Raw genomic sequence first — 26,715 nt, forward strand, 5'->3', positions numbered from 1 at the left:
GTGTTACTGATATCAGGTGCCTGTCATGCGACAGAAAAAATGACTGATGTCAGTGGGACATGTGGGAACCCAGGTGGGTCCCATCCTCCTGCTCCTCTGCAACAGAAGGAGCTACAGGAATGGTCAGTCAGCCTTGCTTCAGCAGGATGATAATTCAGGTATGCTGGGAATTTTTATCCTTGATAGCCACGGTGAAGGTGAGACTGGGGTTCTCTCTTAGCCCACGCCTTGTGCTTTGGGTGCGGCGCTGCCTTGGGCAGTGAGAGGCTGGTGCCAGGGTGAGTGCATGGTGACTGTGCTGTGTTTGTGAGGTTCAGAGAGGAAAGAAGACATTTGTGGGGGTAGGTGGATGATGTGTTTGGAACTGGTGCAGGTGTGTTTCATCATTCTGCCAGCAGGGACCTCCCTTGGCCTGTGCTTCATGAGCAGCATGTGTTTGGGGTTTTGGTGGCATTGGGGGTTTTTCTGGGGAGGGGCAGGGAGGGAGATGTTTGGGTTTTGAGTTTGGTATTTTTTAAAATTTACTCTCCTAGACCTGTTTTGACACCCACTGGCAAGCCTGAGTTCTCTAGGCCAGTTGATTCAGAATGACTGTCTGTCTGTTTACAAGCAGATGAGCAGCTTTTTTCCAGACCAAAGATCTGATTAACTCCAGAACATCCTCCTTTGGGGAGAAATGAGAAGTACTTGTCACTGCTCTGAACAAAATGTGGGTATCTGAAGCATTGAACTAAGGCTGTCCTACTTGGACAGAGCTAGATGTGACTTGTGGCATGAGAATAGTCCTAGAAAATTGAGGCCCAAAGCAGACTGGAAGGCCTTATTTTAAATTAGTCATAATAGATCCATATAATCATTTTGTTCAAATATAGGATTCTAACATTCTGTTAACTTGACTTTAATGCACATTGGGCATCTTTATCCCACACAGTAACTTTTTCCTGGTGGGCCAAAGCACCACAAAACCAAAGAGAATGTGGAAAAAAAACAGTGGCATTGGAATGCTTTATCTGCTCCTTTGGCAGTGCAAGGAGGTGGTTGCTGATATAATGCTTGCCCAATATTTATGATGCAAATTTTTCCTTTCTTGTAGGCTAGACCATGAAACCTAAAAAGGTCTTTTCTGTGCTTCTCCATATCCATGTCACTCTGCTTGCTCAATTTTCTGTCACTACTCTTTTAGACCATATTTTATCTAAGTGCTGTGTGAGTCCTTTGTAGGATGAAACTGCACAGTTATGAACACTTGTCACTGAAACTAAGCTGAATCCAAAAGAAAAAATTAGATAAAATCTTTATTCCTAATGAAGTATCTTAATAGTTTATTATATTTGCATTAAAAGGTATGGAGGTATTACATTGGTTTTGTTTGAAAAATTTGTGTTCTTTATCACTACCTTTATTTTGGCTGCTACTGGGAGTTACAAAAGCAGCAGTCTCTCTTATTTTTCACTGGAGAATTTGCTTCTTTTTTCTACAGCGGAATCTTTTGCTCACAGCAGTTCCCTAATGTATCCTTTTATCCCCCTCAAAACCAAAAGTTCTTTTCAAGTGCTCGCTGTTCACTTTTTGCTTTGTTGGTGATGATGATGAAATTCACATGCTCTGCCAGAGTCAGTGAGAAAGGAAGAACCTGATACACCTGGGGCAAGGGCCAGTCTGCTGTGATGTTATACAATTTCCCAAGCCCCCCTGATGTTACAAGCCCAGGCAGCCCCGTGTGCCAGCCCTGCAGTGAGCAAAGCCCCTCAGTCAGAGCCAACAGGGCGTGAGCTGAGCGAACCTGACATCACCAGCGTGGCAAAACAAACCAGGTTATTGCCAACAGCTATCAACAGAGGTTCTGCAGTGGGAAATACTGCTCCTACACCTCCTTTTGTTTCCCTCCCTGATTCACTTTTGCAATAAGAACCTGGTTTTATAATGCAAGGAGCTGGCATCTAAGATGGGTAAGAGAACAGGTTTGCTTCCGAGTTGTTTTTGTGGAGAAAATGAATGAACCCAGGGAAAACCCAGTGGGGCTCCAGTTTGCTTTCTCCCAGGTCATTGCATGTGAGCTTGAATGTCTTAGTGATGGCTCAGTAAAGTCTGGGAGCTGAACTTGATACAAAGGCTACTGGGAAACAGCTTGCAAAGAGAAGGTAACAGTGGTAGGAGGCTGTGAAGACAAGGCAGTTATAGTAGAGAAAGGAAAAAGATTAAGAAGAGATATTGGAGAAAGAAGGAAAATAGGGAAAAACCTGGAAGAATCCAGACAAAGAGGATGAATAATAAGGGTGATGTTGAAGGAGAAAGGTATTACATATCAGTAATTATGTTAGCATTCTAGATCTCTCCAGGTGGAATAGCTGATGTGCTGTCCTGTCAGTAGTTTAACACTGATCACATTTTCTGTTTTTAAAGCTCAATTTCCTTTGCAGTTTCTCCTGCTCTTATGGAAATCAGACAAGCTTAAGGTGAACATGAGATCTTAAAAACCACAGCAGGTGGTCTGATGAGTATTGATGGATTTTTAAAAAATTTCTTTCTTTAATTCACCCACTCTCCCATCTTGTTCTTTGCTGTCTGGGTGAGGCATCAGGGAGCCAAATCATGATGGAGGTGAGGCACTCAGGTATTACAAGCCTGGCATAGGTTTTGAGTGTGACAGAGGCAAGATGTGAAAGCAGAGTCCTGCTGATGCTTGTGTTGCCCACTGGTCTGCAGCATCCTGCTCCTGGCACAGGCACACTGACTGGCTGCATCTTTGTGCCCATGGTAACTTCAGTCTCATGTTGACACTTCCCCAATTTATGTCCCTTCATCCAGTTTCCAAGGAAATCTTAGAAGAGCAAATGCACCTTGGTATTCTGTGTTGCAATAGTGGCAGTTATTTATTCTGTGCTTTAGGTTATGCAAACTTCATTTTAATTTTGCAGTGAGTTTGTATCAATATTATTTTTGTTGTCATGTATATAATTTTTGGTGACAGCTCTGTTTAAAGAAGATGTAACTTTAACAAGCCATCTGTTGACCTTACATAGAAAGGAAATGCTTATGTCAATTATTCCAATGAAATCAGAAAAATAATTTCCTGGCCTCCAGTAGTAGACCAGTCACCCTATCTTCTGTCAATAGGAGGATATTGAAACACACAGGAAATACGTGCACACTTTTATCCTGCCCTGCAATACAGCCAGAGTGCTGCATTATAATTAGCCAGTGGTGTTAGAAGGTTTCATTTTCCATTAAAACTTCTTTGTAGTGCAACAACTCTTTTATTCAACATCAGAGAGTTTCCTCATTAGTCAGGTGGGGAGGCTGGGCACAGAAACCATGGGAAGACATTTTGAGTTTATGTCAGCCTGATTAGTAAAGATTTTGATTTAATAAGTTAAGAGAACAGAAAAGAAGGACAAACACTTCAGATTAGGTGGGAATAAAAAAAAACCTGCAAAATTAATCCTTTTTGTCATTTTGGAGGAAGCCATTACAGGGCTGAATGGAAGGAAAAGCAGTAATGGACAGAAAAGGCTGGAATATCAGGTAAGAGAAAAAATAATGGACAAAAAATGGAAGAGCAAGGGAGGAGTCTGGTTTTGTGAGGTTAGTAGATAGAAGACAGTTATGAGTAGACAAAAAACAAACACAGAAAATTGCCTATGACCTGACAAATGATGTAGGTGTAAGGAAAGTCTTTGAGACATAACTGTTTTGGCACTGCGTAACGTGAGCTGCTCTCATGGGAAAGTCCCAAACCCAGATGAAGGAAAGACTTGTCCTTTTCCTTCTTTCCTTATTGGAGAGGTTCTCCCAACCCTTAAAAGAAGATGGGAGATAGATGCAAAATATACTGGCACTGAGTTGCTCTGGAGAGGGGTAGGAGTTGTCCAGGTCAATTCCTGCACAGTCCATGTGCTTATGGACACAAGCAAGAGCAGCCAGGGTAATCCTGGAGAAGCTTTCCTGCTTCTCCAGCCTATCTGGACACCAGGGCAGCTGGGTGAGGACAGCATCCATCAGTGTCCTTTGGAGCCCATCCTGCTCATTTCCCTCTTGTCCAGCACACAGTGATGAACATAAGGATCAGAACCAGATCTTTTATTGCAGCTTTATCACTAACTTTAACCAACAGAGTCTGTAGTCAACCCCCACGATGGAAGTATTGAAAATAACCTCAGTGCTACTCCACAGCTGTCATCTTCTGCATTAGGAGAGCTCTAAATACTGCAGTGCCATCTGGGAGGCAGACTCCTTTCTTGTCCATAGTGCAAAGGCTGAGGGTGCTTTGTTGCTGCTGAATGTGACACAGCATGATGTGATTCCCCACACAGGGTAAAGGAAATGCTATCATGATTTAATTAACCAATTCTGATCTGCTGATCCCTGAGTTTACTTAGACTTGAAAGAAGTAAATATAATTAAATTAAACAAAGGTCTTCCTTCCCACACATGGGTCCATTTGCTTCTTCCATGAGATAATAAAAAGCTTATGAATAACAGGCACGGTGGTCTTTGTTGTTGTTGTTGTTGACTTAATGCAGGAGGATGGCTGGAGGAACATTATGCACAGGTGCAGTATGCATGGCATCAGAAGAACATGACATATGGGTGTTTGAAATTAGTTTTTTAAAATTTGAATTCCAGTGTTAGGTTGCAAAAGGATAAAAACATCTGTGGCAGGTCAAGGTAATTTTAACAGAAAATGGTAATGTTTGAGTTGAAACCTTATCAGTACAGAGGAAAGAGTTAAATGAGGTTCTAATTCAGTTCTTGGTTTCTCCAAAGGTTTTTTTTTTAACTGCCTAGAGCTGTGCAAGCCCTTGGTGTCTCAATGTGATTCTGCAGCAGGTCTGGATGATTTTCCAGCAGCCAGAGGTGGTGCCTGCTCAGCTGTACTGCTCAGTGCCTGCCTGGGAAGCTTTGAGAGCACACTCACAGATGTACAGTGTTTTCTTTGCCCACAGACATTGTGTAAAAGCCTATCCTTGTCCAGCCGTGGGCTTCCTGCCTCCTCTCAACAGAGCTGTTTCTGCCAGCAGCTGGGACCTGCCTTCTCCAAGCAGCACATCTGCATTCCTAGTCCTGTGTCTGGAGAGGTTTGTGGAGGGAGGTGTCCCTTTGGGGAAGGCAGCTCTCTTATTTTCTACTGCATGTGCTTGTGTCATGTGTTTGTCATTCACAAATGACCCAGCACATGTTTGTGCAGATGTCATTTATGGTGTGCTATGCCAGATTTACCAGAAAATCTCTGATAACTACATTTACCATGTGGTTTCTCAAGTGAATTTGCCCCTGTCTTTCGGGAAGTTAATTCTAGATTGTATTTTTTTAATTGTTTGTATTAATGGGGTAAGAGAAAGTGGGTGAAATGAAGAAGCTTAATAAAAATGAGAAATACCAAATCTATTTAACCCACTTTGTTCTCTGGAGTAATTCTCATATCAATCAAAGCCAATGTTGATTAAGACAACTTGTTCTTGACTAAAATCAGATGTAAAAATGAACTTTTTTCCCATCCTTTCTTTCTAAAAACTGGTAGTCTTTTCCAATCCAATATTTAGTGAAAATAATTGTGAATTAGTGGGAGGTACAGTGTCAATTCACTAAATATATTGTTGTTAATTGCATTGAGCTCTGCCTGCATTTCTTTGACAAATCCTCATTAGCCTGTTTTGGTCTACACTTGCATCCTCTTGTCACTGGTAAGTCTGCTCACAGTTTGCCACCCTAATATTTTATCCTTGATCCTGGTGACTGTTTAGCTAATGCTTTCAACCTTAAATAACCCTGTAATGTTTTATTTCTCTAAAATAAAATTTTGTACCTAGTGTTCCTAAAAGCAAAGCTCTCTAATCAGACAGATGAGACTCATTAGTGTTACATTTCAAGGAGCCTTACTTTGATCCAAACTAATTAATTTTGCCCCAATACAAAATTGTCCTAACTATAATGGGAGCTAAAATCTAATAAGATAAGACAAATTCAGAGGGGGAAAAAACATCTGTCATGAGAACATGGCAAGACGAACAGCTTTTGCCAGACTTGGAAATGATGATGTATTTCACAGCTCTGAGGCTGGACATTTTACAACTGCCAGTGTGTTTAAAGTTGCTGCTGTGAATTGATGAGTTTACATTGCTGGTTTTCATCCCTGAAGCAAAATGTGACTGTGATTGAATTTGTGTTGCTCATGCTGGTCAATGGCCAGTGTCTAGACCAGAGGCTGTCCTCTGTCATCTGTGTTGCTGTGTGATTTCAGGACTCCAGTGGATGGGGGTGTCTGAAATCTGTGAACAGAGAACAGTCCTCTGAGCTCACTTTGTTGTGAAGCCCTGAGGGACTTTAACAGACTGGCTAGGAATGAACAATCTGACCATGTCCTCTGTCTCAGAAAGGCTGATTACCTTCAGCACAGGGTAGAAAACACCAAAAACCTGCTGTAACAGGCAAACCCAATATCTTCCATGTTTGGGCCTTGGAGCCATCTCTTGATTTTCCCTATGTTTAGGGTGTGTGAAACACATGGCATACAGTCTGCCTGCTTCTTTCATTCATCAAATCTAATATTGGACACACTTTCTAAATGAGTGTCAATATGGCAGAAGCTGGTTACTGGCCAGCCCATGGTGAGACTGTGTCAGAGGTACCTGGAGAGCTCTTGTTCTCTTTCCTGAGTGGATCAAAGTCTGCTGAATTGCTTTCTGAGCTCTGCTTACCCATATCATTAGTGAGTACAAAGCTTCCTCCTTTGTTGGCTGCTCCACCTCACTCTGAATGCACAATATGCTGCTGTTCTACTAATTAGACCAACAGGCTGGGGTTAACAAACACTCTCTGACTGCTTTTATCAGCAGGCTTACTTATGCATTTGACTATTTTGCTTTGTGTTTATCTGTGATGTTAAAGCATTGGATAATTCCTGAGGTTTTGTAATGATAATGCAGTAGAAATAATGGTACCAGGGTGGTTCCTCAATGGATGCAGTCCACTTCTACTGCACTTTGTGCTTAAGGGATGGAGAAGTATCAGGACCTGGTCAGAAGTAAGCCCTGAATGCTGTGAGAGGCTGTTTCCAGTGGTGGTAGCTGAGGTTAGCTGAGGCTTTCACACACTCTTCTCCTGCAGGGGCTGGGGTGTGAGCCTGAGCATCTGCAAGGCTCAGTGCAATAATTCCTTGTCCTCTCCAGGCTGCACTGGATTTCCAGGCAGCAGGTAGATCAATTTGTTGAGCTTTTCCACTTAGTTTTCCTCATCCCTACTTGATGTCCCTGGCTGTTTGCTCTAGTAACACAGGGAATCTTTGCTGGCTGGTGGGGGGATCACATTTAGCTTGAGGTGACTTGACAACCCTAGACAGATAAGGAAATGAAAGAAAGTTGTAACTGGGACTTCTGTACCCAGCAACTCCAGAGTAATTGGAGTAAAGAGCTCATTCAGGACTTTGGTTTCCAGCCAGACTTTGGTTTGCAATGTAGCTGATCAATATTAATTTTATTATATTATTTTCACTAGAGAAAACAAATCAGAGCTTGGTTTGTCCATTGTGCCAGCAGCATCTAAACTAACCTTTTGTAAAGAGTTTACAAAGGTGTTGTTAGGAAAAACTACACTTTATTTGCTCAGAGCAGCAAGTAACTCATGTCACTCGTGATTTTATTTAGCTTTCATGAAATGAAAAATATTTCCTGCCTCAGATGAAAGGGCTAATATTACTTCTTTAAACAGTCCAAGGCAAACATACAAACAGTGAATGTTCTGTTGGCTGAATGTGCTTCAGTAGGTTTACACAGCAGCTCTGGCTTTTCAAAGTAAGTGTGCTTGAAGGCTGTTGATGCTACAGCTGGCTCAGTCATGATGAGGGTAATTTACCTCATTGGTTCTTGCACTTTTCATTGGAAAAAGATATCTGTAAATGCTTCAAATAATTGCATAATTTAAATCCCCATTTTCCCTTTTTTTTTTTTTTTTGCATGTTAATTGGTTATGGATTAAATGGTTTATTAATTGACAACTGTTAAGCATCATGAATTGTTAACTGATTGCTAAACCACCCCCATGGGGATGTGCTTCCCTTCTCAGGGACTGAGACATCCAGGCATTTCTCAGATGTTACCCTGGTGAAATGCTGGGTGAATTGCTCTGGAAAGTGTTTGTTGGAAGGACTGTGGTTCACAGAAGAAGGGAGAAAATGGATGAATTCTCTGTAAAAAGACAGCAATTTCAGACCCATACATTTATTTGAAAATTTGAAAAGCTTTGGATTTGGAGCTTTTTAACACCCTGCATTTAGGTAAATGCCACAATGCCAGGTTGCCTTGTTTAGGTGGGAGAAGTCAAAGGTTGAGAGATTGAAAGTTAGAAAGTGATTGGAAGTGAATGCTGTTGCTTAAGTGTCATGAGAATACATGCTTTATAAATATTAAAAATCAATGAAGAAAATGAGCCAGACTTTCAGACCAGCAGTTTTTTGAGCATCAGTATAAAAAGACATTGAAAAATTCAATTACAATATGAGCAAGATCTGTAAAACCTATAGTAAAAAACAAACTGTGCAGAGGCCTGCATGATGTTCATCTTCACTTTCCCTGTAACTTCCACAGTGATTGTCTTAGCACCATGAGATTCTTAAGATATGACTTGTCTGCAGCAGTTAATTAACAGAAAGGCAGAGAGCTGTGATTAGAATTTTCACTTGTGTGCTCTGGAGAAATTAATTATGATTAAAGCAGGCTTGGCACTAAGTCGTATTAAACCTGTTTTGTTCAGGGAGTTGCCACTTCATACCTTTTTCTGGAAAAGTTTCAAGTGGCTCCTTTGCCTCAGACAAATGCTTGGAAAGGCAGGTGCCTGGCCCAAATAAAGTCCAAGGGAGTTTGTACCTCAGAAGTGATGTTGTGAAATTGCCTTATTAGATTAGAGCACTTTCTGCTACCACATGGGGAGATCAGGTAATTCCCACTGATGACCTTGATGGGATTGAGAAGAATTTAGGGCTGACTGATTGTCTCCTTCAGTCTTTCTGCATTCAGGTAGATAATCTTATATTTCAGCAGAGGATTAGTATCCTTACAGAACATTTTCAACCTGCTTTTCCATGCTTCTTGTCTACCAGTTCAACAAAATCATCCTCAAACTCTATCTCTCCTCCACTGGAACCCCTCTACTACACTGATTTTTCTTTTTTCCACCTTCTTTTTCCCCTCCCAGACCAGCTTTCTCATAGTGCTGGTAAATACAAGACTTGTTCCATGTCTGGAAAAATGTGCCAGGTTAGCTGACCCACAGAGAGCAAACTTTCTCAGAGTGGGAGGAAGAGGAGAGGCAGGGCAAAAGGTTTATGTTTTGTTGTGTTTCAGAGAGCAAAAAGCATCCCTTTACTTTGTGGCTCTCTAAGGAGAGGAAGATCTGCAGGTGTGACAGCTTGATTTTAATACTTCTCAGCCTAAATCATCAGAGCATTTATCTACAAATGTGTACCCCCAGGTGTCAGAACCACTGTTTGGTTGCAAACTCTGCTCTCGTTACTGCTTTGAAGGAAAAACTAGAAACTCTGAAAACTAGAACAGAGTCACCTCTGAGCTACTAGATGGGAAGGAGAAATAGATTCATGGTCTCTTCTGGAGCTGCTTGATGTTCCTGGAGCTACTCCAGCAAAGGACTGAGGAAACATTGGATTTCACCCCATCATTTGGATCTGAGTGCAGTGGAGGAGAATTCATTTAATGAGCAATTATGAGGAAAAATATAATTGAAAGCCACTCTGGTAGCCTTCGTGGTGAGTGCTGCCATGGTTGCTCTGTGCCACTGAGAGAGGTTTCGTGGCAGCTGCACATGGCAAAGCCCTGTCCTGCAAAATGTGATCAGCTTGACCCACTTTTGAGCAGGGTCAGATTTCTGCTCCATCCTCAGGTGCTGATTATCTGTCTGGAGGGCTTTGTCTGCATGAGAGGCTATAAGTGAGAAACCTCTTGCAGGCTTTAGAGAAAAATTAATCACTATATTGCCTTATTTCTTGTGGCATGAAGGGATGCCTCTCTCCCTATGGTTTTGATTCCCCAGTTGTCTCTGTCCTTCACAGTTCCTTCCCACCTCAGGGTCTGTTTAGATTTCTGACATCCCTCTGACAACTTTTGGCCTTGCCTTGGTGCTCCTGCAGACCAACAAAGTCACATTTCAGATCTTTTCTGGGTGAGTGTTTGCTTGTGCCACCTCCTGCCAGGATGAGCAGGGTAGCTCCTGTGCATTTTGTTCTCCTGTTTGTGTTGTGCTCCATACCTGATTGCTGTGCCATATTGCTCTTTTCTGTGGTGAGGGGCCCAAGCCATCATTCTTAAATGGTAGATTATGCTACCAGCTTTTGGGAAAAGGTGGAAATTTTTCTCTGTGTGTAAAAACACAAAGCATCAGCTGTGCTAGTGACAGAATGAGGGTTTTCCAAAACCCTGCAACCCCAAAGATTCAGCTTTTGGATAAAATCTTTTAAGAAGTTCTCCTATAAAGCCATCCACAGATTCCTAGGAGCTGGAAACCCTGTATGGAGAAGCAGAGCAGGCTCCAGTGAGCACCCAGTGGAAACAGGCTGTAATCAAGTCCCTTCATGCTTTGTGGTTCTGCCCTTTCAGACCACGGAGCATTAGCTATTGTGAGCAAGCACTTCTTACTAAATCAGTGAATCAGCTTTAATCTGCTCCCCAAAACTCTGGGCACCCCAGTTACCTCATTATGTAACTAATAAATTTCATCTTAGGTCAAATTTCCTTGGCCAATCCTGACCTCATTCCCATTGTTTCAGCAGTTATAGGTCAGGCTGCACATGCATTCTCCATTATTATTGCCTCATTTGAGATAGAGAAAACTGACAAATTAGTCATATTCTATTATAAGGGTCTTACTGTGCCCATGTTTACAGATTTATCATTAATACCAGGCTTTCACACACTCAGGAGTCTGGGTAAAGATCCTACAAACTGTTTGCTTTCTGAGTCAGCTCATTTGATGGGGAGATCTATTCTTCAGGAAGGAAGTGAAATGCCTGTTGTAGAGATAAGACATATTGATAAATACTGCATTTTCTTTATGCAGGGAAAATTGAAGCATCTGGTGACGAAATACGTCCCATTAGCAAACTGAGGGGAAAAGAAGGTTTTTCCAGCTATGTCATCATCTACAGCTATGTTCTTTCAATCCTGTGCTGTGTCTGAAGGGTTGAGCTAAGCACCCTCAGTCCTCTCAGAAACAGGATTGTTTGAAATTCAGTGCCTTCTAGGAAGAAGGAAAAGCCTGATACCATTGCTGATGCAGGTGCAAGTGTGACTGTGCCTGCCTGGGTTAGGTGTCACCCTGTACACTGGCTTCATCAACACGATTTTCCAGGTGTGTTACACCACTGTCTAGGAGACCTAGCTGAAATCATGGTTTCAGGTTGAAACTGTTTTAGGCACTGAAGAGAAAGATGCTGGGGATTTTTTCAGACACTTGAGTATATTAGAGTGAAATTAGTTGCTGCTGATTTTGAGCATTTCTTTGAAAGGTTCATTTGAAAAAAACCATAAAAAAAGGATCAGAGTCTTTGGTTTTGGACAGCTCAAACACAAAACAATCAATCTCTCCTCCCCAAGAGATCCCTAATGCCTCCAAGAGATTATGCTTCCAGGGAATGTTTTGGCTTCTTCTGCTGTGGACCAAAATCCCTTTATCTTAATGTTGCCAAGTCTGACCTGAGATGAGACAGGGAGGACTGGAGTAAAAAAATCATAAGTGTTCATGTCATAAACACATCTAGATGTGTGCAGAAAATTAATGGCAACATAAATGATATGAAAATATGTCATTTTCTTCTAAGAGAAATGTAGTTATGCATCCTGTATGCACAAGAGGTTTTGAAAAAAGAAGTAATACACTGCCATTTATTTTCACAGCAGAGGTGCACCGCCGTTTTTAGTGAAGAGCTCAGTACATCTGCCCATTGTGTTCCTCTTTGAGAGTACAACCTGCACTTTGCTGTTGAGAATTTAGGGGTGTCCATCACTGCTGAGTCCCTTGTAACCTTGGAGGCCACTTTGCTCAGAGCCCCTTTGCTACAGACCCAGCCCTGACTTCTGATGTACTTTGCCTTCCCAGAGGAAAAAGCATTTTACAGGAAGTGTTACAGGTGTTGGGAAGCACCTGCGTGGACACGATGGAGGAAGATGTGGTGTGTAGATTTATGTTAAAGGCAAAACCCCCAGAGTTACCCACAAAAAGTCAGTCTCCTGTGACCCTGGGTGACCGAGGAGGTGGAACTCAGGAGGCAAAGGGCTGCTTCTAGTGCGGGTTTCTCCGGGGTGCGGTGGGGGCGGTGGCTGCAGAGCAGCGCTGCTCTGCAAACGGAGCGGACTCTGGAGCGGGTCAAGGCTCCCTGTCCCCGCTGGGCCGGGCAGCGCTTCCCCCGCCTCCCTGCATCCCTCCCCTCGGCCGGGGGCGGCTCTCCCCCCTGCATAAAGCCGGCGGGGCCGGCGCTGCCCTGAGCCTGCCCCGGCCATGCACCCCGCACCGCGCCGCGGCGCGTCCCTGGAGGCGGCACCGAGCCCGCGGGACCCCGGCAGGCAGGTGAGGAGCGGGATGGGCACGGGAGCAGCGGGATGGGCACTGGTGATGGAAAGGGATAGAAAAGGGGGGAACTGGATGCGGGCAGGAGGAGCGGGATGGGCACAGGTGAGGAGTGGAATGGACACAGGTGAGCAGCAGGATGGGCACGGGAGGAGCGGGATGTGCACAGGTAATGGAGAGGGATAGAAACGGGAGGAGCGGGATGCGCACAGGTGATGGAGAGGGATAGAAACGGGAGGAGCGGGATGGGCATGGGAGGAGCGGGATGCGCACAGGTGGTGGAGAGGGATAGAAACAGGAGGAGCGGGATGCGCACAGGTGGTGGAGGGAAGCAGAACAAGCACGGGAAGTGCGGGATGGGATCCTCGCTGCCTGGCCGTAGGATCGGTCCTGGCTTGCGGAGGAAACGCCGCTTTTGTGGAGCCACAGCTCGGACGCTCTCGGAACGGGGATTTGGGAAATCCCGGAGCTTTCTGGCCCCGGTCGCTTGGAGAGCGCCGGGGTGCGGCTCCTGTGGTGTCGGTGGCAGCGTTCAGTGCGCTGGGATTGGGATGGGACTGCTGTTTCTGGATAAAAGAGGGGAGAGGGAAGTCTTGAAGTGTAAATGCCAGCATATGAAACTAAGGTAGAAGAAAAGCAATTTTTGGCGCATCATTGCTTAGGAGACAGAGGGTGTGATAGAACCCAGAAAAACTCACTCCTGGGTTATTCCACATTATAGTGGGAACTTGTTTAGTGCATCAGAGATCAGATAAAAGCAGCACCTATGCATTGGCTACAGTTATGACACTGTGCAATTGATAAAGTCTGTAAAATTCCCCTTGAAGATAAGAATGCTGACAGTAACAGAGTAAAGTTTCACAAAAATATTGCTTTGCGGTATCCCTCAGATACTTGGAAGCCAAATAAGCTGCTCAGCACAGCTTTTGGTTTGGTGTCTGAGAGCTAAATCTTAGGAAACACTTTGGTGTGGCAGGAAAATATTATGTGATATCCATTTGTGGTCACTCCTAACATCGTGTGTTCACCCTTCCCTAGAAGTGTGTCAAGAGGACAGGGACAAAGTGAGCAGCTATTTAAAGAGAAGAGAATATAAAATGGCCATTGACTTTTTTTTTTTTTTTAATTAATCATGCTTAATGGAAATCAGTATCAAATATTTTGAAAATAATTTTTTATCTTCACTTTACAGTTCTAAAATATAATTTTTTAGGTAAATATATTTGAATAATTGAAATCTGGGTTATCCATTAATATAAAGAATTAAAGCACAAAATACACACCCTCATTTATCTTTATCTCCTTTGGGGAGAGGGAGAAAGGGAAGATAATTGCTATGGGTCCCAAAAAGTGTGATCTTTAACAGGACATCACCTAATTATCTACCTAAATAGAGGTTTTAGAATATTCCTGTGTTTGTATATTCTCATCAAGACTGAGTCAGGCTGGTGGAAAATCAGTTAACAATTTGCATAATTAATAAAAACTATCAATGCAATATTAATTCCCCCTTCACCCTCCAAAAAGCTCAAATGTATGCATGTGAGGGAAAAGTTTCATATTTGATTAGAGTTGGGTTGCAGAGTTACTGATAGAGAATAAAGTATAAGTGAAGCCACAGGAGGAGAGGAATTGTTTCTGCATTTCCATTTTCTCCTGTTGCCTTGCACCCAAATGGTTGTTGCATTACTGTCTTCAGTTCATTTCTTAATTAAAGCAAAAGACTAGCTGTGATGTAGGGTTAAATATGTATATGGTGTACATTTGGCATTGTAAGCATCTCAGTTTCCCTTGTCCAACTTGTAATTCCTAAGTTAGAGGTCATTTCTAGAGTTTAATGTAAGAACATTCTATGTTTAGTTGTATTTTCTTCACTGGTCTCTTAAACAGATAACTTTGTAGATGTTGTCACCTGATCCTAGACAGTGTATGTTGACAGCAGCAAAACACAAAAGAAGATCATTAGTTTTTGGTGCAGGTAGTTTGTCCCAGCTGTGCACCTCATGATGTGGCAGGCAGCTGTGCTAAATCTCATAGAGGCTGATCCAGGCTTAAGTCAGTCATCCTAAATGTGCATTCAAGCAAACATGTTGCATATTAGCATCTTTTATAAACCAGCCTTACCTTTATTGCCTTCAAAGACCACCACCTAACTCTACTTGTAGTGGAGACTTCTTTGCTTCTCCTGCAGCAGGATCATCTGAGCAGGATGGGGCTCACACAAATGGCCTCTGCACTGGAGAAAACAACCAATGACCTGTATGCAATCGTGGCCTTTGTGGCTCCTTGTTTTCTGCTTGAGGTGCCTCTGCTCAGTGCCTGTTCCTGGCTCTGGTGATCTGACACTGAAGTGAGCAGGGAATCCTGCAGGCTGCTCAGCTGAACCTGGAATGGGCTTGCCACACACTTCCAGCAGAAAAGTCTGGACTCCAGCTGATGGAGTTCATTGACTTTGGTGGATCAGAAACAGTGTGATGGTCTGACACTGTTGTCCAGGCTCATCAGATTGTGGCAGCTCATTAGAAGTGGGAACCCAGTCAGAAATCCAAATATTTTATTACATCATTTAAGTTGGAGACTTATATAAGAGAATCAAGACTATATACAGGAATCAAAGGAACTGGTGCATTTCGATTGCATTTTTACTTTGCTCTTTTTATTTCTGAAAATGTCTCAAGATAGTGATATCTTTAAAGATGTGTCAGATAAAAAAAAATCCCAGATAGCAATAATGTGCCTTCATTACCCCTCTCTTCTTTCTCGCTGACTCCTTCAGAAACTTCTCCTTTTATTCTTTCTTCTGTGCAAGGTTTGAAGACATATGAGAGACAGCCTCTGCTCACAAACCTTGGATTTTTATTTTACTTTGCATTTTCCCTATTCTTTACTGTTTCAGTAATAAATAAGTAAAAACTTTATTTATGGCCTGGCTACATGTGGCTAAGAATATGGTCTGTCATAGCTGCTGATTTCCACACAGTGAGGAGTGTGATCACTAGTAAGGTAAAAAAACCACAGGATCTGACAGTGTGGATACCTGAATTTTTAGTGTATGGTTTGAGTGATTATGCCAAGGGTTTGACACATGTGGCAGATAAAGCAGCTTGGCTATGGTTGATCAGACAAGGGACTGTCTCCACAGCCAACAGATTCTCATCAGCAAAATATTTTACCTCCTCAGGTTTGTCTCTTTGCCCTAGGAAAACAGTGGTTTACAGTTATGTAACAAGAGAGAGGCAGCGATTTTTAAGTTCTGATCTACTGAATCCTGATTCATCTTTTCCTACCTGTGTCCTGAGGGATTTGGATTATTCTCTTTGCCAGCGTTCACTGAACTTGCTAACAAGTGTTTTTTAAAAATGTACTATTTCTGCTCACATTTTATTGCTCCACTCTTCCCAGTAGCAATGCTAATATAAACTATACCTTGAAAACATTTCTGCATCCTAGGGAATTACTAAAGATGTCCATAAAATCATTCAGCTAAAAAAGAAAGATACCTTGGTATTTTAGTATCTCACAAATTCTATCTGTGACTAACTTATTCCTATTATTATGTAATAATTGAACTCACAATTTTCCTTTTGTGGTTGATCAAAGCAAAACATTACCCTAAGACACCCTGAAATGTAAAAACTTACACTTTTTGCACTTCTAACAAATTCAAACAATTTTTTTTGTTTGTTTGTATCTAGTTAAATAAGTCAGCTTACATGATGATTGAAGATAACAAAGAGAATGAAGACCATGCATCTGAAAGAGGAAGGACAGCCATCATTTTTTCCTTGAAGAATGAAGTTGGAGGACTTGTAAAAGCATTAAAACTCTTTCAGGTGTGTATGTTATAGCCATATGATCATCACAGCAGCTCTGAATTTATAAATTGTAAGGGTAGTTTTGGAGCACACAAGAATTGATTGCATCCATTTATCAAGGATGTGATTCTTAACCTGGCTCCCACTTTGCACCCAAAATTACCCATGAGGGCAAATGTGTGCCTCAGAAGTCAGGAGAAAATCTTATCTGCACTGACTGAACACTGAGGGAGGTTTGTCTTTTCCTCTTATGACAAGAGGATTGGCACTTCTCTGGGAATAAGAGGTGGTCAGAAGCCCCTGCTGATGGCAGGCAGAGACTGGGGGTGTTGATCTGTACTGTGTAGAGTGCAGTGCCCTTGTGACATTGCCCAGCCACACTGAAGGTGCCAGAGGAGCTGCTGGGCAGGTGCTGTGTAAGGAATCTGAGCAGTGCCAAAGCACTCTGGTCTGTGGCCCTGTGTGTTTTAGCCTGGGGTTTTCTCAATGATCCTAATATAAAACACATGATTAAATAATTTTCAGATTAAAGAAAAGTGAAACTAATGCCCTGAAAACTACTGCTTTTAAATCCTGCTTGCATGTAAGATAATTATATGGTGATTTGATTGGCATTTTGGTGAATTTTGCTAATCAGCTTCCTACTGGAAGGATGAAAGAAAAAGGTCTGTGAATTTAAACCTCCTGACTGTGTCTTTATGTGCTTCCTGAATGTAAATAAAACTGAAAGAACACAGATTCGGTCTCATTTTCTTCTGAATAGAAAATCAAACCCTTTCTCCCCCCCTCCAATAAGCAAACTGCTATCAAGAGATCCAATTAACTAAAATGGCTTCATAGAGGTGGTAAATAGTTCATGGCAGTAAAATATTTATTAGTTTGAAAAGCTATTTTAATTTTTAGTCAATTGTTTTTAGCCTATCTGTTTGAGAACAGTGTTTCTTACCAAACAGGAGAAGCATGTAAATCTGGTACACATTGAATCACGAAAGTCCAAGAGACGAAATTCTGAGTTCGAGATCTTCGTGGACTGTGACAGTAACAGGGAACAACTGAATGAGATCTTCCAGCTCCTGAAATCCCATGTCAACATTGTCTCTGTGAGCCCAACAGAGCATTTCAGTGTCCAGGCAGATGGTAGGTACCAAAGGCAGTTCTGATGAGAATGCACTTCCACATGTGTTGGTTTGAAATCTTTTTATGGTTGCCCAGACCTGCACTTGTGTCTTCAGGCACTTGCTGCAGGTACCTGTTTCTGTGTCATGTGTGAGTGTAGTCTGGCTGTTTGCTGGGAGCTCAGGCTGTGTCAGCCTGCTACAAATGGTGTGTCTGCTCTGCTCCTGTCCTTCCCAGCACATCCCAGTTGGTGCCAGTGGGAGTCCTGCATCCCTGCAGGTCAAAGCAGGCTGGCTTCTAGGCACAGTCTGAGTGCAGGGCTCCAGAACACCAGGATGGCAGAGGTGTGATACTCACAGATCCCAGTTCAGCTCAGACACTGGGCAGAGTGGAACATGGGTTCTGCAATTTCCTCATTTAGTTCTTGATTTTGTTGTCTTTTTCACCCACATTTAATTATAACTGGCTACTTATATCAGTATGACAGAGGTGCTTTTTGCCTTTAGATATTGCAGGTTGTGTTTACTTTTTCTTTTAATTAAAGAGAGCCCAAAGTTCAGGGCAGCAGGAAGCTGATCCCGTGTATTTCTCAGTCATTGTGCTTGGGAAAGAGAGATCTGGAGCTCTTGGATGGAATGGCTTACTTTAGCCCTAAGTAAGGGGAAATTCAATCTAAACAATCTCCTGACCTTTTAAAGTAAACTGAAGAGCATTTAGGCAGAAAAATAGTGTATTAACTGCTCTGCCAAGAGCTTGGCAAAAAACTCTCTCAGGCTAAAAATAACCCCAAAGCAGTTGGTAGCAAAACTGTGGGGATGCACCTCTCTCAGGCAGAGAAGCCTCCTGCTCCTCTTGCCCCAGACCCCTGAAGGCAAAGCTGGATGCTTCCCACCTACATAACCACAGAGAAACATCCATTTCCCATGGCCAGTAAGGCAGGATGAGAGAACTCTCACCTGCTCCCACTCTGCCCAGGGATCACAGGCAAATTACTTCTCCTTTGTGCCCTACAAGCTTCCCAGCAGCTGTACACAGGCAGACCTTGCCTCCACGGGATCCTCTGGATGCTGCTCTAACTCCAGCAGAGAAAGCCATGTTAGCTGTCCTTCCCAGAGGCTCTGGGGCTGGCTGTGCTCTGCAGGCAGTCTGTGGCAGTGACCAGGGAGGAAGTGTGAGCTGGAGGCTGGTGCCAGATAGGCAGAGGACTCCCTTGTCTTATTCATGCCCCTTTAATTTACAGGGTGAGCTGTCACCACCATAGCCATACTTGAAAGTAGCGTTTCCTCCCTTGGTGTGCTGGGCATTATTAATAACCTTGTGGATTCCATGCCTTCCCTAGACATGGAAAATGTTCCCTGGTTTCCAAAGAAGATCTCAGATTTGGATAAGTGTGCAAACCGGGTGCTGATGTACGGGTCTGACCTGGATGCTGACCATCCTGTAAGTACTGTTCCCTCCCTACACCCAGTCCATAGTTGGAAACATACTTTGTGGAGCTGACCTAAAAAATATTACATCTTTTCCTCCTCTCTCTCCTCTCTCTCAGTGGTGTCTCTGGGGATCTGAGCAAACTTCTCTTGGGGATTTCATGTCTCTTTCTTTGTTAATGGAAGACTGACTGAATTCAGTTTCTGTGCTTTTCTGCAGGGCTTACTTGTGCAAAAAACTCCAGGTCTGTGCCTTGAGTGGTCACATACAAATTAAAGAAGCTAAAAAAAAGCTATTTTGAGGCAGGCTTTCTTCCTCTTCTTTCTTTCTTACTGGAGAAACCAAACTGGTATTTGGACAGTGAAAATGGGTACTTTGTTCTGTAATTTTGAATAATCATGCAAATAACAAACTTCGTATACATTCTGATATGACTAAAATGAACCCTTCTTTACAGAATATATAATTGCATAAACCAGCTGATTCCTACTTTGGAGTAGTTGCTTAGTTCACATCTATTACATATTTGACTACAGCTATGAGATTCCTGCCCTCTCCTTTCATTCTTACACATCATACTTTTCTATTCTCCAGCTGAAGAAATGTCAAGTGTCCTGTTTTATCTTTATTTATTTATTATGGCTTGGAAACCCACTGAATTTTGTTTTCCTTTCTGCTCACCAGGGTTTCAAAGACAATGTTTACCGCAAGAGGCGGAAGTATTTTGCAGACCTGGCTATGAACTACAAACAGTAAGTTTGAATTCTTCCAGAAGAAGCTTTGAAATACCAGCAGAGTGGGCTCACCCTCCTGGGCTCAGATCAGGCCAGGTTCAGCTCAGGAATCAGAGCCAAGGAGGTGAAAGGCAGGGAGGTGTCAGGTAGATGGAGGCAGCTCTGGTCAGTCTGAGGCTGTGTGGCTTGGCCAGCTGCTCTGCAAAGGAGAGGAGGGGAGGCAAATCCCAATATACAGCCCAGTCACCACTGAGAGCAAACTTTCTAAGCAAATGCTAATACTTGAATTTTCTTTCCTGGTTCAAACTAGCATGTGTGATGTGTAGATAAGAAGTTTTCCGTGAAAAGAAATTCTAAGAGCTTCTGTCTTTAGAGATGCATCTTGGCAGGGGGTGGAACTCTTAAAGCAGTAAGAGTTTCCCACCTCAGGGCTGCAAATTCTTTCTAAATGTGATTTTCATGTGGCCTGATTGAATTTAGGTGTCAAGCTCCTCAACTGAAAATGACCTAGAAAAGGTCTGTATTTAGAGTTCTATTGCACTGTGTGTTTAAAGCAGCTGGTTACTGCAGTCCTGAGCTGATTACTGTTAATGTGTTGTTGGCAGAGATTCCTTTGGGAAAGCATTTTCCATGCCTGTTCCCTGGCTGGCAGTGGAAATGCAGTGAAACACTGGCCTTGCCATAATCCACTTTATTCAAGGTCCTGAGGACTAAATATGAAAGAGAGACTAAAATTAATATGCTCTTGTCTCTTGGCACTTGTATCCTCTGCACAGAAGCATAATTTTTACCTGATGTGTGTTTTAGCTGCTGTCATGCAATAGGTTGTTAATTTATGGAATTCTCTTTTCCTAAAACAAATTTAAAGGGTGACAGAATATAATTGCAGACTTAGAAATCCAACATGGAAAAGGATGTGTTATCAGCTCCTGAAGCTGTGAAGAGATTATGTAGGTATTTTAAACCTTACTCTTGTCATTAAACAATTAAGAAACTGTTTACAGAACCAATGCTTTAAGTGAAGTCAATACAAAGACTCCTGACAACTGGTAAAAGGGAAAAAAAGGCAAGTCCCTCAACCAAAAGCTTTCCAGGTCATAGACCAGGTCTCACTGTGCATTTGACAGTCTAATGCTAGGTGTCACAGTCATAGAGGTGTTAAAAACTAATAGTAGGTAAATGAGTCACCTCTTATTAGCCATTTATAAGGAGTGTCCTTTCTTCTTCTCCTTGCAGTGGTGACCCAATTCCCAAGATTGAATTCACTGAGGAGGAGATCAAGACTTGGGGAACCGTGTACCGAGAGCTCAACAATCTTTATCCAACTTATGCCTGTAGAGAATACCTTAAGAACCTGCCCTTGCTCACCAAACACTGTGGGTACAGGGAAGACAATATTCCCCAGCTGGAAGATGTGTCTCGCTTCCTGAAAGGTAACGTGCTGATTCTCTAAAATATTCTAATTTTCAGAATAAACTGAGGGCCACTGCAAATCCCACTATGTAGTAAACATCCTTGGTGACTTGCACTCATTCTGGTTCTTTAAGAGACCTTTTGGCCATTTGAATGTATTGTGTCTTCAATGCATGCAGTGACATTTGAGGGGCAGTGTCTGAAAAGATTGTTAGAATGGCTAAGGAGATACCTGGCTGAATTGGTGACTCCAGGCAAGGAATCCTAGGAAATCCATTAGCACAGAGGTAGGGCCATTAAAAAAAATATTGCTCATTCTCAAGCCTAAGCCTAATTTTTCTAATTGTGCCTCATTTCCCTGCATGCTTTTGAGCCAAGGTAGTGCCATAGCTGTCAGCTCAGCTCCAGCAGGAAAGCTGACAATGTTGTGCAGCTATGCTAGACTAATACACAGTTTCTCTGCTCACTTTCAGAGCGCACAGGCTTCACCATCCGCCCCGTTGCTGGATATCTGTCACCCAGAGACTTCTTGGCAGGATTAGCATTCCGAGTTTTTCACTGCACCCAATATGTCAGACACAGCTCGGACCCTCTCTATACACCAGAGCCGTGAGTCTTTTAATCTTGCAGTAGAATTTGAGAGAAAGTTTGAATCTTGCTTGCCCAGAGCCAAGTTAGTTAAAAGGAACACCAGCATAAAACTTATTTTTAAGGTGCTGAAGACTCAGCCTTCACACTGAATGTAATGAAGTTACAGCATGCTGAAGTGCCACTGCCATAAGTGCAGGATTTTCAAAAGTACAGCATGTTATTGGAGATCTCCTACTGATATCACTGTGTGCAGTTAGTGGAATATCCAGTTGTCTTACAAATGGGGAGATCAGACCTGAATTTTAGGCATCTTCCTTTGAAAATCAGACTTTATACTCTTTATATAGGGTTGGTATGATCTGCTCAGTTGCTCTCAGAGAGATGAGTGGCACTTTTGGGTAATAAACTTTAATGCAAGACATTGCATCTGTTCTGTGGTGCTGCTTTTTACTTGGCCACAAAGACAAATCATGAGATTTCTTGTTTTGTTTCTTTTTCCAGTGATACCTGCCATGAGCTCCTAGGCCATGTCCCTCTTTTGGCTGAACCCAGTTTTGCTCAGTTCTCCCAGGAAATTGGTCTTGCATCACTTGGGGCATCAGATGAAGCTGTCCAGAAACTGGCAACAGTGAGTGTTTGAGTGCCTGGGGATTCCATCAAAAGCTCTGTGCTTTGCTGGGCTGAACCCACACCATTGAATAAATTTGGAGCTTCATGTCAATGTTAGCCACACCAGCTGTGTTTTCACTGGTCCCTGGATTTTAAAGCATGAACAAGTTTTCCATGCTAGGAAAGTAAAAACACTTAAAAAGTTGATATGACTGGTATTTTTCTTCACTCTACTGTCAAGTAATGGTTCAGCTTCTAGTGGTAGATTGCTTCTTGCAGACAAAAATTTTATGGTCTATTTCTTTCAAAGTCTTATTTCTTCTGGGAACATGATTCAATGATTTGAAATTTCTTTATGTGTAAGAATGAATTGAAATTATATGGTATTGAATGAGGTGCGTGCTAGCATTAGATACTTTTCAGTCAAGAAATTAAAATAATATAAACTAAACTAATTTTCTGGATATCAGTCTCTGGATGCCTTGGCAAGAGTATTTTAAGATTAAAAGTAAATGTAGATGAAAAATAATTGGTGCCAGTTATGCATTAGCTTGCTGATTTTTAAAATTTCTTTTTCCATCTCATGTAGCTAGTGGTAAAACTTGTACTACCTTCAGTGGGAGCAGAAGTAAGCCATCCATGAAAACAGTGTCCTTCCTGTATAGCTGCAGAAATCTTGAAATTCAGTGAGCTGAATGTCTTTAATTTTACAGCACACTAAGCAAATGAGAAACAAACTGCAGTGAGCTGCTCTCACTCACTCTGAGATCCTCTCTATCCAGTGCTTGTTTTAAGCTGAGGCTGTGATTTCATGTCAGTATTTCCCAAAACACTGAGATTTCAGATTTACATGTGAATGTTTGTACTGGCATTAGCATCTTCCAGCCCAGCTGGGTGATCTATAACACCCACCTTTCTTATGAGAAACATGCAATCCCGTGGTTCTTCACCTCTCCATTCTGGCTTTCTTCCTCTTCAAATATTTGAGGATAACTGAGTGATAACTACCTAATATTTGCCACTATTTGATGCTACCTACAGATAGAAATGCTCCCATCTGGTTCACCACAGATGAATTGTTTTACTTCCTTCTCTGTTTCAGTGCTACTTCTTCACGGTAGAGTTTGGCTTGTGCAAGCAAGAGGGACAGCTGCGAGTTTATGGGGCTGGCTTGCTCTCTTCCATCAGTGAGCTCAAGGTAAGAATGATTGCTGCTTGTTTCCCCCTTTGTACCTCATTACTGTTGCCCCTGTTTCCCTTTGCTTTTATGAAGTATACTTTCTTGATGTTATAGTCCAGGTAACTATTTTCACATTAAAGCTTTGTTAGACCAGATTCTGAAAATATTGCTCTTGTCTATACACAAGCCTAATGTCTGTGGAGTCCCTTTCCTCACCCAGACTGGCAGAATAATTCAGATTGTTAGGCTTTAATTACTGTTCATCTGCAGATAAAAATTTCAATATGCAATCTCACATAATCCTTTTTATTTACTTTCTCACATGTCATCTTCCTCCTGGATTTTTTGGATGGTGGTGTTCCTCTGACCCATGATAACATGTTACCAGCACTCACTCTCAGACAGCGCCAAAGTCAAGCCTTTTGATCCAAAGGTCACCTGTAAGCAAGAATGTATCATTACTACTTTCCAGGAGGTTTACTTCGTGTCTGAAAGTTTTGAAGAAGCAAAGGAAAAGATGAGGTACAGATTCCTCCCCCCTTCTTTTTATAAAAGCAGATTTGGTTTTATATATCTCTCTGTAGCAGCACCAAACCCTTTTAGTCTTATCACAGTTTTGTAACTATTTTTCACAGCATCGGATTTTTGGTTAGTGTTTTCTTGGTCTTTCAGGTATTGAGTGGGATATATATTAGGATATATTGGAATAACAATTAGGACTTTTTAAGTTGTTTAGAAAGGTGGACATTGATACTGGTTGTATACTGATTGGAGAATGAATTTGTGGTTGTTGTCTTGTTTTTAACACTTTTTTTTTTTTTTTTTTTTTTTTTTTTACTTCAATAGAGAGTTTGCAAAAACCATCAAGCGCCCCTTTGGGGTGAAGTACAACCCCTACACTCAGAGTGTGCAGATCCTGAAGGACACAAAGAGCATTGCCAGCGTGGTGAACGAGCTGCGCCATGAGCTGGACATTGTCAGCGATGCCCTCAGCAAGATGGGCAAGCAGCTGGAATTTTAACACCCTGTCAGCACTGTGGTGCCAGCCAATGCTTCCCTCTTCCCCACTCATTTCTTTCTAGGCATATAATGTGTTGCATGCAGAACTCACTCCTTTACACATGGAAGAGTGAACAGCCTATAAGAATATAACAATTTCATCTTGTTGCTCTCTGTAAATTTCCTCACATAAATGTGTTCCTCCATCCCCCTTAGGTAAAAAAGGTCCAGAGTTGCCTTTTAGAAACTTGTAGGGGAGTAGAGATATTGTTAGACTGGAGAAAAAGTATGGTATGGTATGGCTGGGATCAGATGCTGCAGGAGGTGGTTTATGAGGCAAAAATGGAGTAATTCAGCCCAGGGAGAATTCCATTTCTGACCCCAGCAGTCTATGCTACTGATTGTATAGTGTAGAAGCTGTGGTAATTCAGTGTTTCTAAGTCTGTGCTACTAAGTTTGAAACTTGAATGATTACAATGTGGGCATCAGAACACAAATAACTGGAGGTCCAACATGATAAAAGGGAGAGGTCAAATCTTTTTTATCATTTGCCTTTTTCCTGATTTAATTAATTTAGCAAAAAATACAGCAAGCCATTGACTTAGCATAAAGCCTAAAACCATTTCCAAACTGCAACTTCATATTCAAAATAGCTTAATTTGCTTTAAAATAACATCAAAGTTTAAAGTAACACCTAAAGCTCATGGACCAGTGTGCTTTATGTAAAAATAAATATCCTGTTGATTGCTCAGTCACTTTTATTGACCTGCACAAGCTGTAAAAATATATGTTTAGTTTCTTTTTACCTGACCACCTTCATTCCCTATCAATCAAACTATAGCTGAAAGGCCCAATCATTTCATAGGAATTCTGTGGCTCTGAAGGCAACAAAACTACCTTGTAGTGTAAAGTATAGCTGATTCCAAAGAGCACACTAGAAGTGTTGGGAAGCAGTGTCCTGTTGATTGTCTGCATTGCACAGTAGCAAACTTGCCTGTGTTGAGGGTCCCACAGTTCCAAAAACCCTGCAGAGCTGTGCAAAGCTTCTGCTGCCCCTGTCCTGTGTGCAGGATATGAGACATCTCATGGGGGATCTGTGATGTGCAGGGTGTATTTAATAGCACCCTATGCACTGGTGTTTTTCATATGTAAATCTTACCAGGAAATCCTGGAAGAATGGTCTGAAATCTTAAATACACTGGAGATGCTAGTCCAGGATCTTGAGGACTTGAAAGGATTTTCATGAAACCTCTGTGCTTGAAAATTAGCTTGATTTTCATATGCTTTCTAGTAGGACACCTCTGTTCCATAAGCAATTGCCAGAATATTCACTGTTTAAGTCAAGACTAGATAATTTTTTTCTGTGGCTAATAACCCATTATAACTTTATTTTAAAGAGCATTTAAGATGTAGAATTATGCTACAACATTTATGGCTTACATTACACTCTATTTAAAAATAGGTATTAGGAACTTTGTCTTTATAAAGAAGATACCTTCTTCTAAGTGAGTAGTAAGGGAGGATCTGTTTTGTCAGCTTCTGTGATAACAGTTAATATTCAGCTCTAACAACATTGGAGTTATGATGTTGTTGAAATATACATAGGTCTGTGTGACTTCAAGCCTTGTCTGAACTATGTATACTTCAAGTAGGAGTTGTTAAATTAGCACCTACTTTCAAATACTTTGTAAAAACAGCAGTCGTATCTTTATTTGCATTTGTGTAGCAAAATAAAAAGTAAACTGCTAAGAGTAATACCGAGAAGATGCATTTCCACAGCACTAACAACGTGTATGTTTGGCTTCACCCACGGAAACCTGTAGAACGGTGATAATTTAAGTACTTTAAACCAGTGTGGAGGCTTAAATATCAACGAAATAAAGGAGTTGCTGGTAATTATCAGAATCACCAAAGCCCGTAGCAATAAACATGAGAGGAAAGCTGGTGTTTTATAAACAATTGGATGGGTGGAGGCGTGGGTGTTGTGTTTGAAATGGTCCCAATGTCTCTGCTGGCTTTGGGCAGCGGGTTGGCTGCAGAGCCCAGAACTCAGCCTGGGTTCTGAGCTTTGGGATAAACAGCAGGTTCAAGGGGGGAATGTGTGGTAGGGGGTTCGGGAAGGCTGTGCCTTCCCGGTGCCTCAGCAATGGGCAAAGGAAAAGGGCAACATGCGGCCGGGATAAAAGGAGGCTGCGCTCCCTGAAGCCCTGAGAGGTGCGTGCCACGGTGGCTTCTCTCCCTTAATTCGGATAAATGACTC

The 26,715-nt window shown here is 42.1% G+C and overlaps 1 protein-coding gene across 6 annotated transcripts; it reads left to right on the forward strand.

Moving 5' to 3' along the window:
• Positions 1-236: 236 nt before the first annotated feature.
• On the forward strand, positions 237-26,351 carry TPH1 (tryptophan hydroxylase 1). Of its 6 annotated transcripts, none has more exons than XM_079307556.1 (11): positions 237-278; positions 16,266-16,403; positions 17,339-17,522; positions 18,841-18,941; positions 19,614-19,681; positions 20,900-21,096; positions 21,550-21,685; positions 22,169-22,295; positions 23,379-23,474; positions 23,845-23,978; positions 24,303-24,635. In XM_079307556.1, exons 2-11 carry the CDS (start codon positions 16,284-16,286, stop codon positions 24,475-24,477), a joined length of 1,338 nt encoding a protein of 445 aa, XP_079163682.1. In that variant the 5' UTR covers positions 237-278; positions 16,266-16,283; the 3' UTR covers positions 24,478-24,635. The 6 variants fall into 6 exon arrangements, with proteins under 6 accessions (XP_079163682.1, XP_079163683.1, XP_079163679.1 ...); XM_079307557.1 differs by lacking the exon at positions 237-278 and adding an exon at positions 424-441; XM_079307553.1 differs by lacking the exon at positions 237-278 and adding an exon at positions 12,452-12,570 and having other exon boundaries at positions 24,303-26,351.
• Positions 26,352-26,715: the final 364 nt, after the last annotated feature.

Source organism: Erithacus rubecula (genome assembly GCF_903797595.1).
Source record: "Erithacus rubecula genome assembly, chromosome: 6".
In the NCBI taxonomy this organism is placed as follows: domain Eukaryota; kingdom Metazoa; phylum Chordata; class Aves; order Passeriformes; family Muscicapidae; genus Erithacus; species Erithacus rubecula.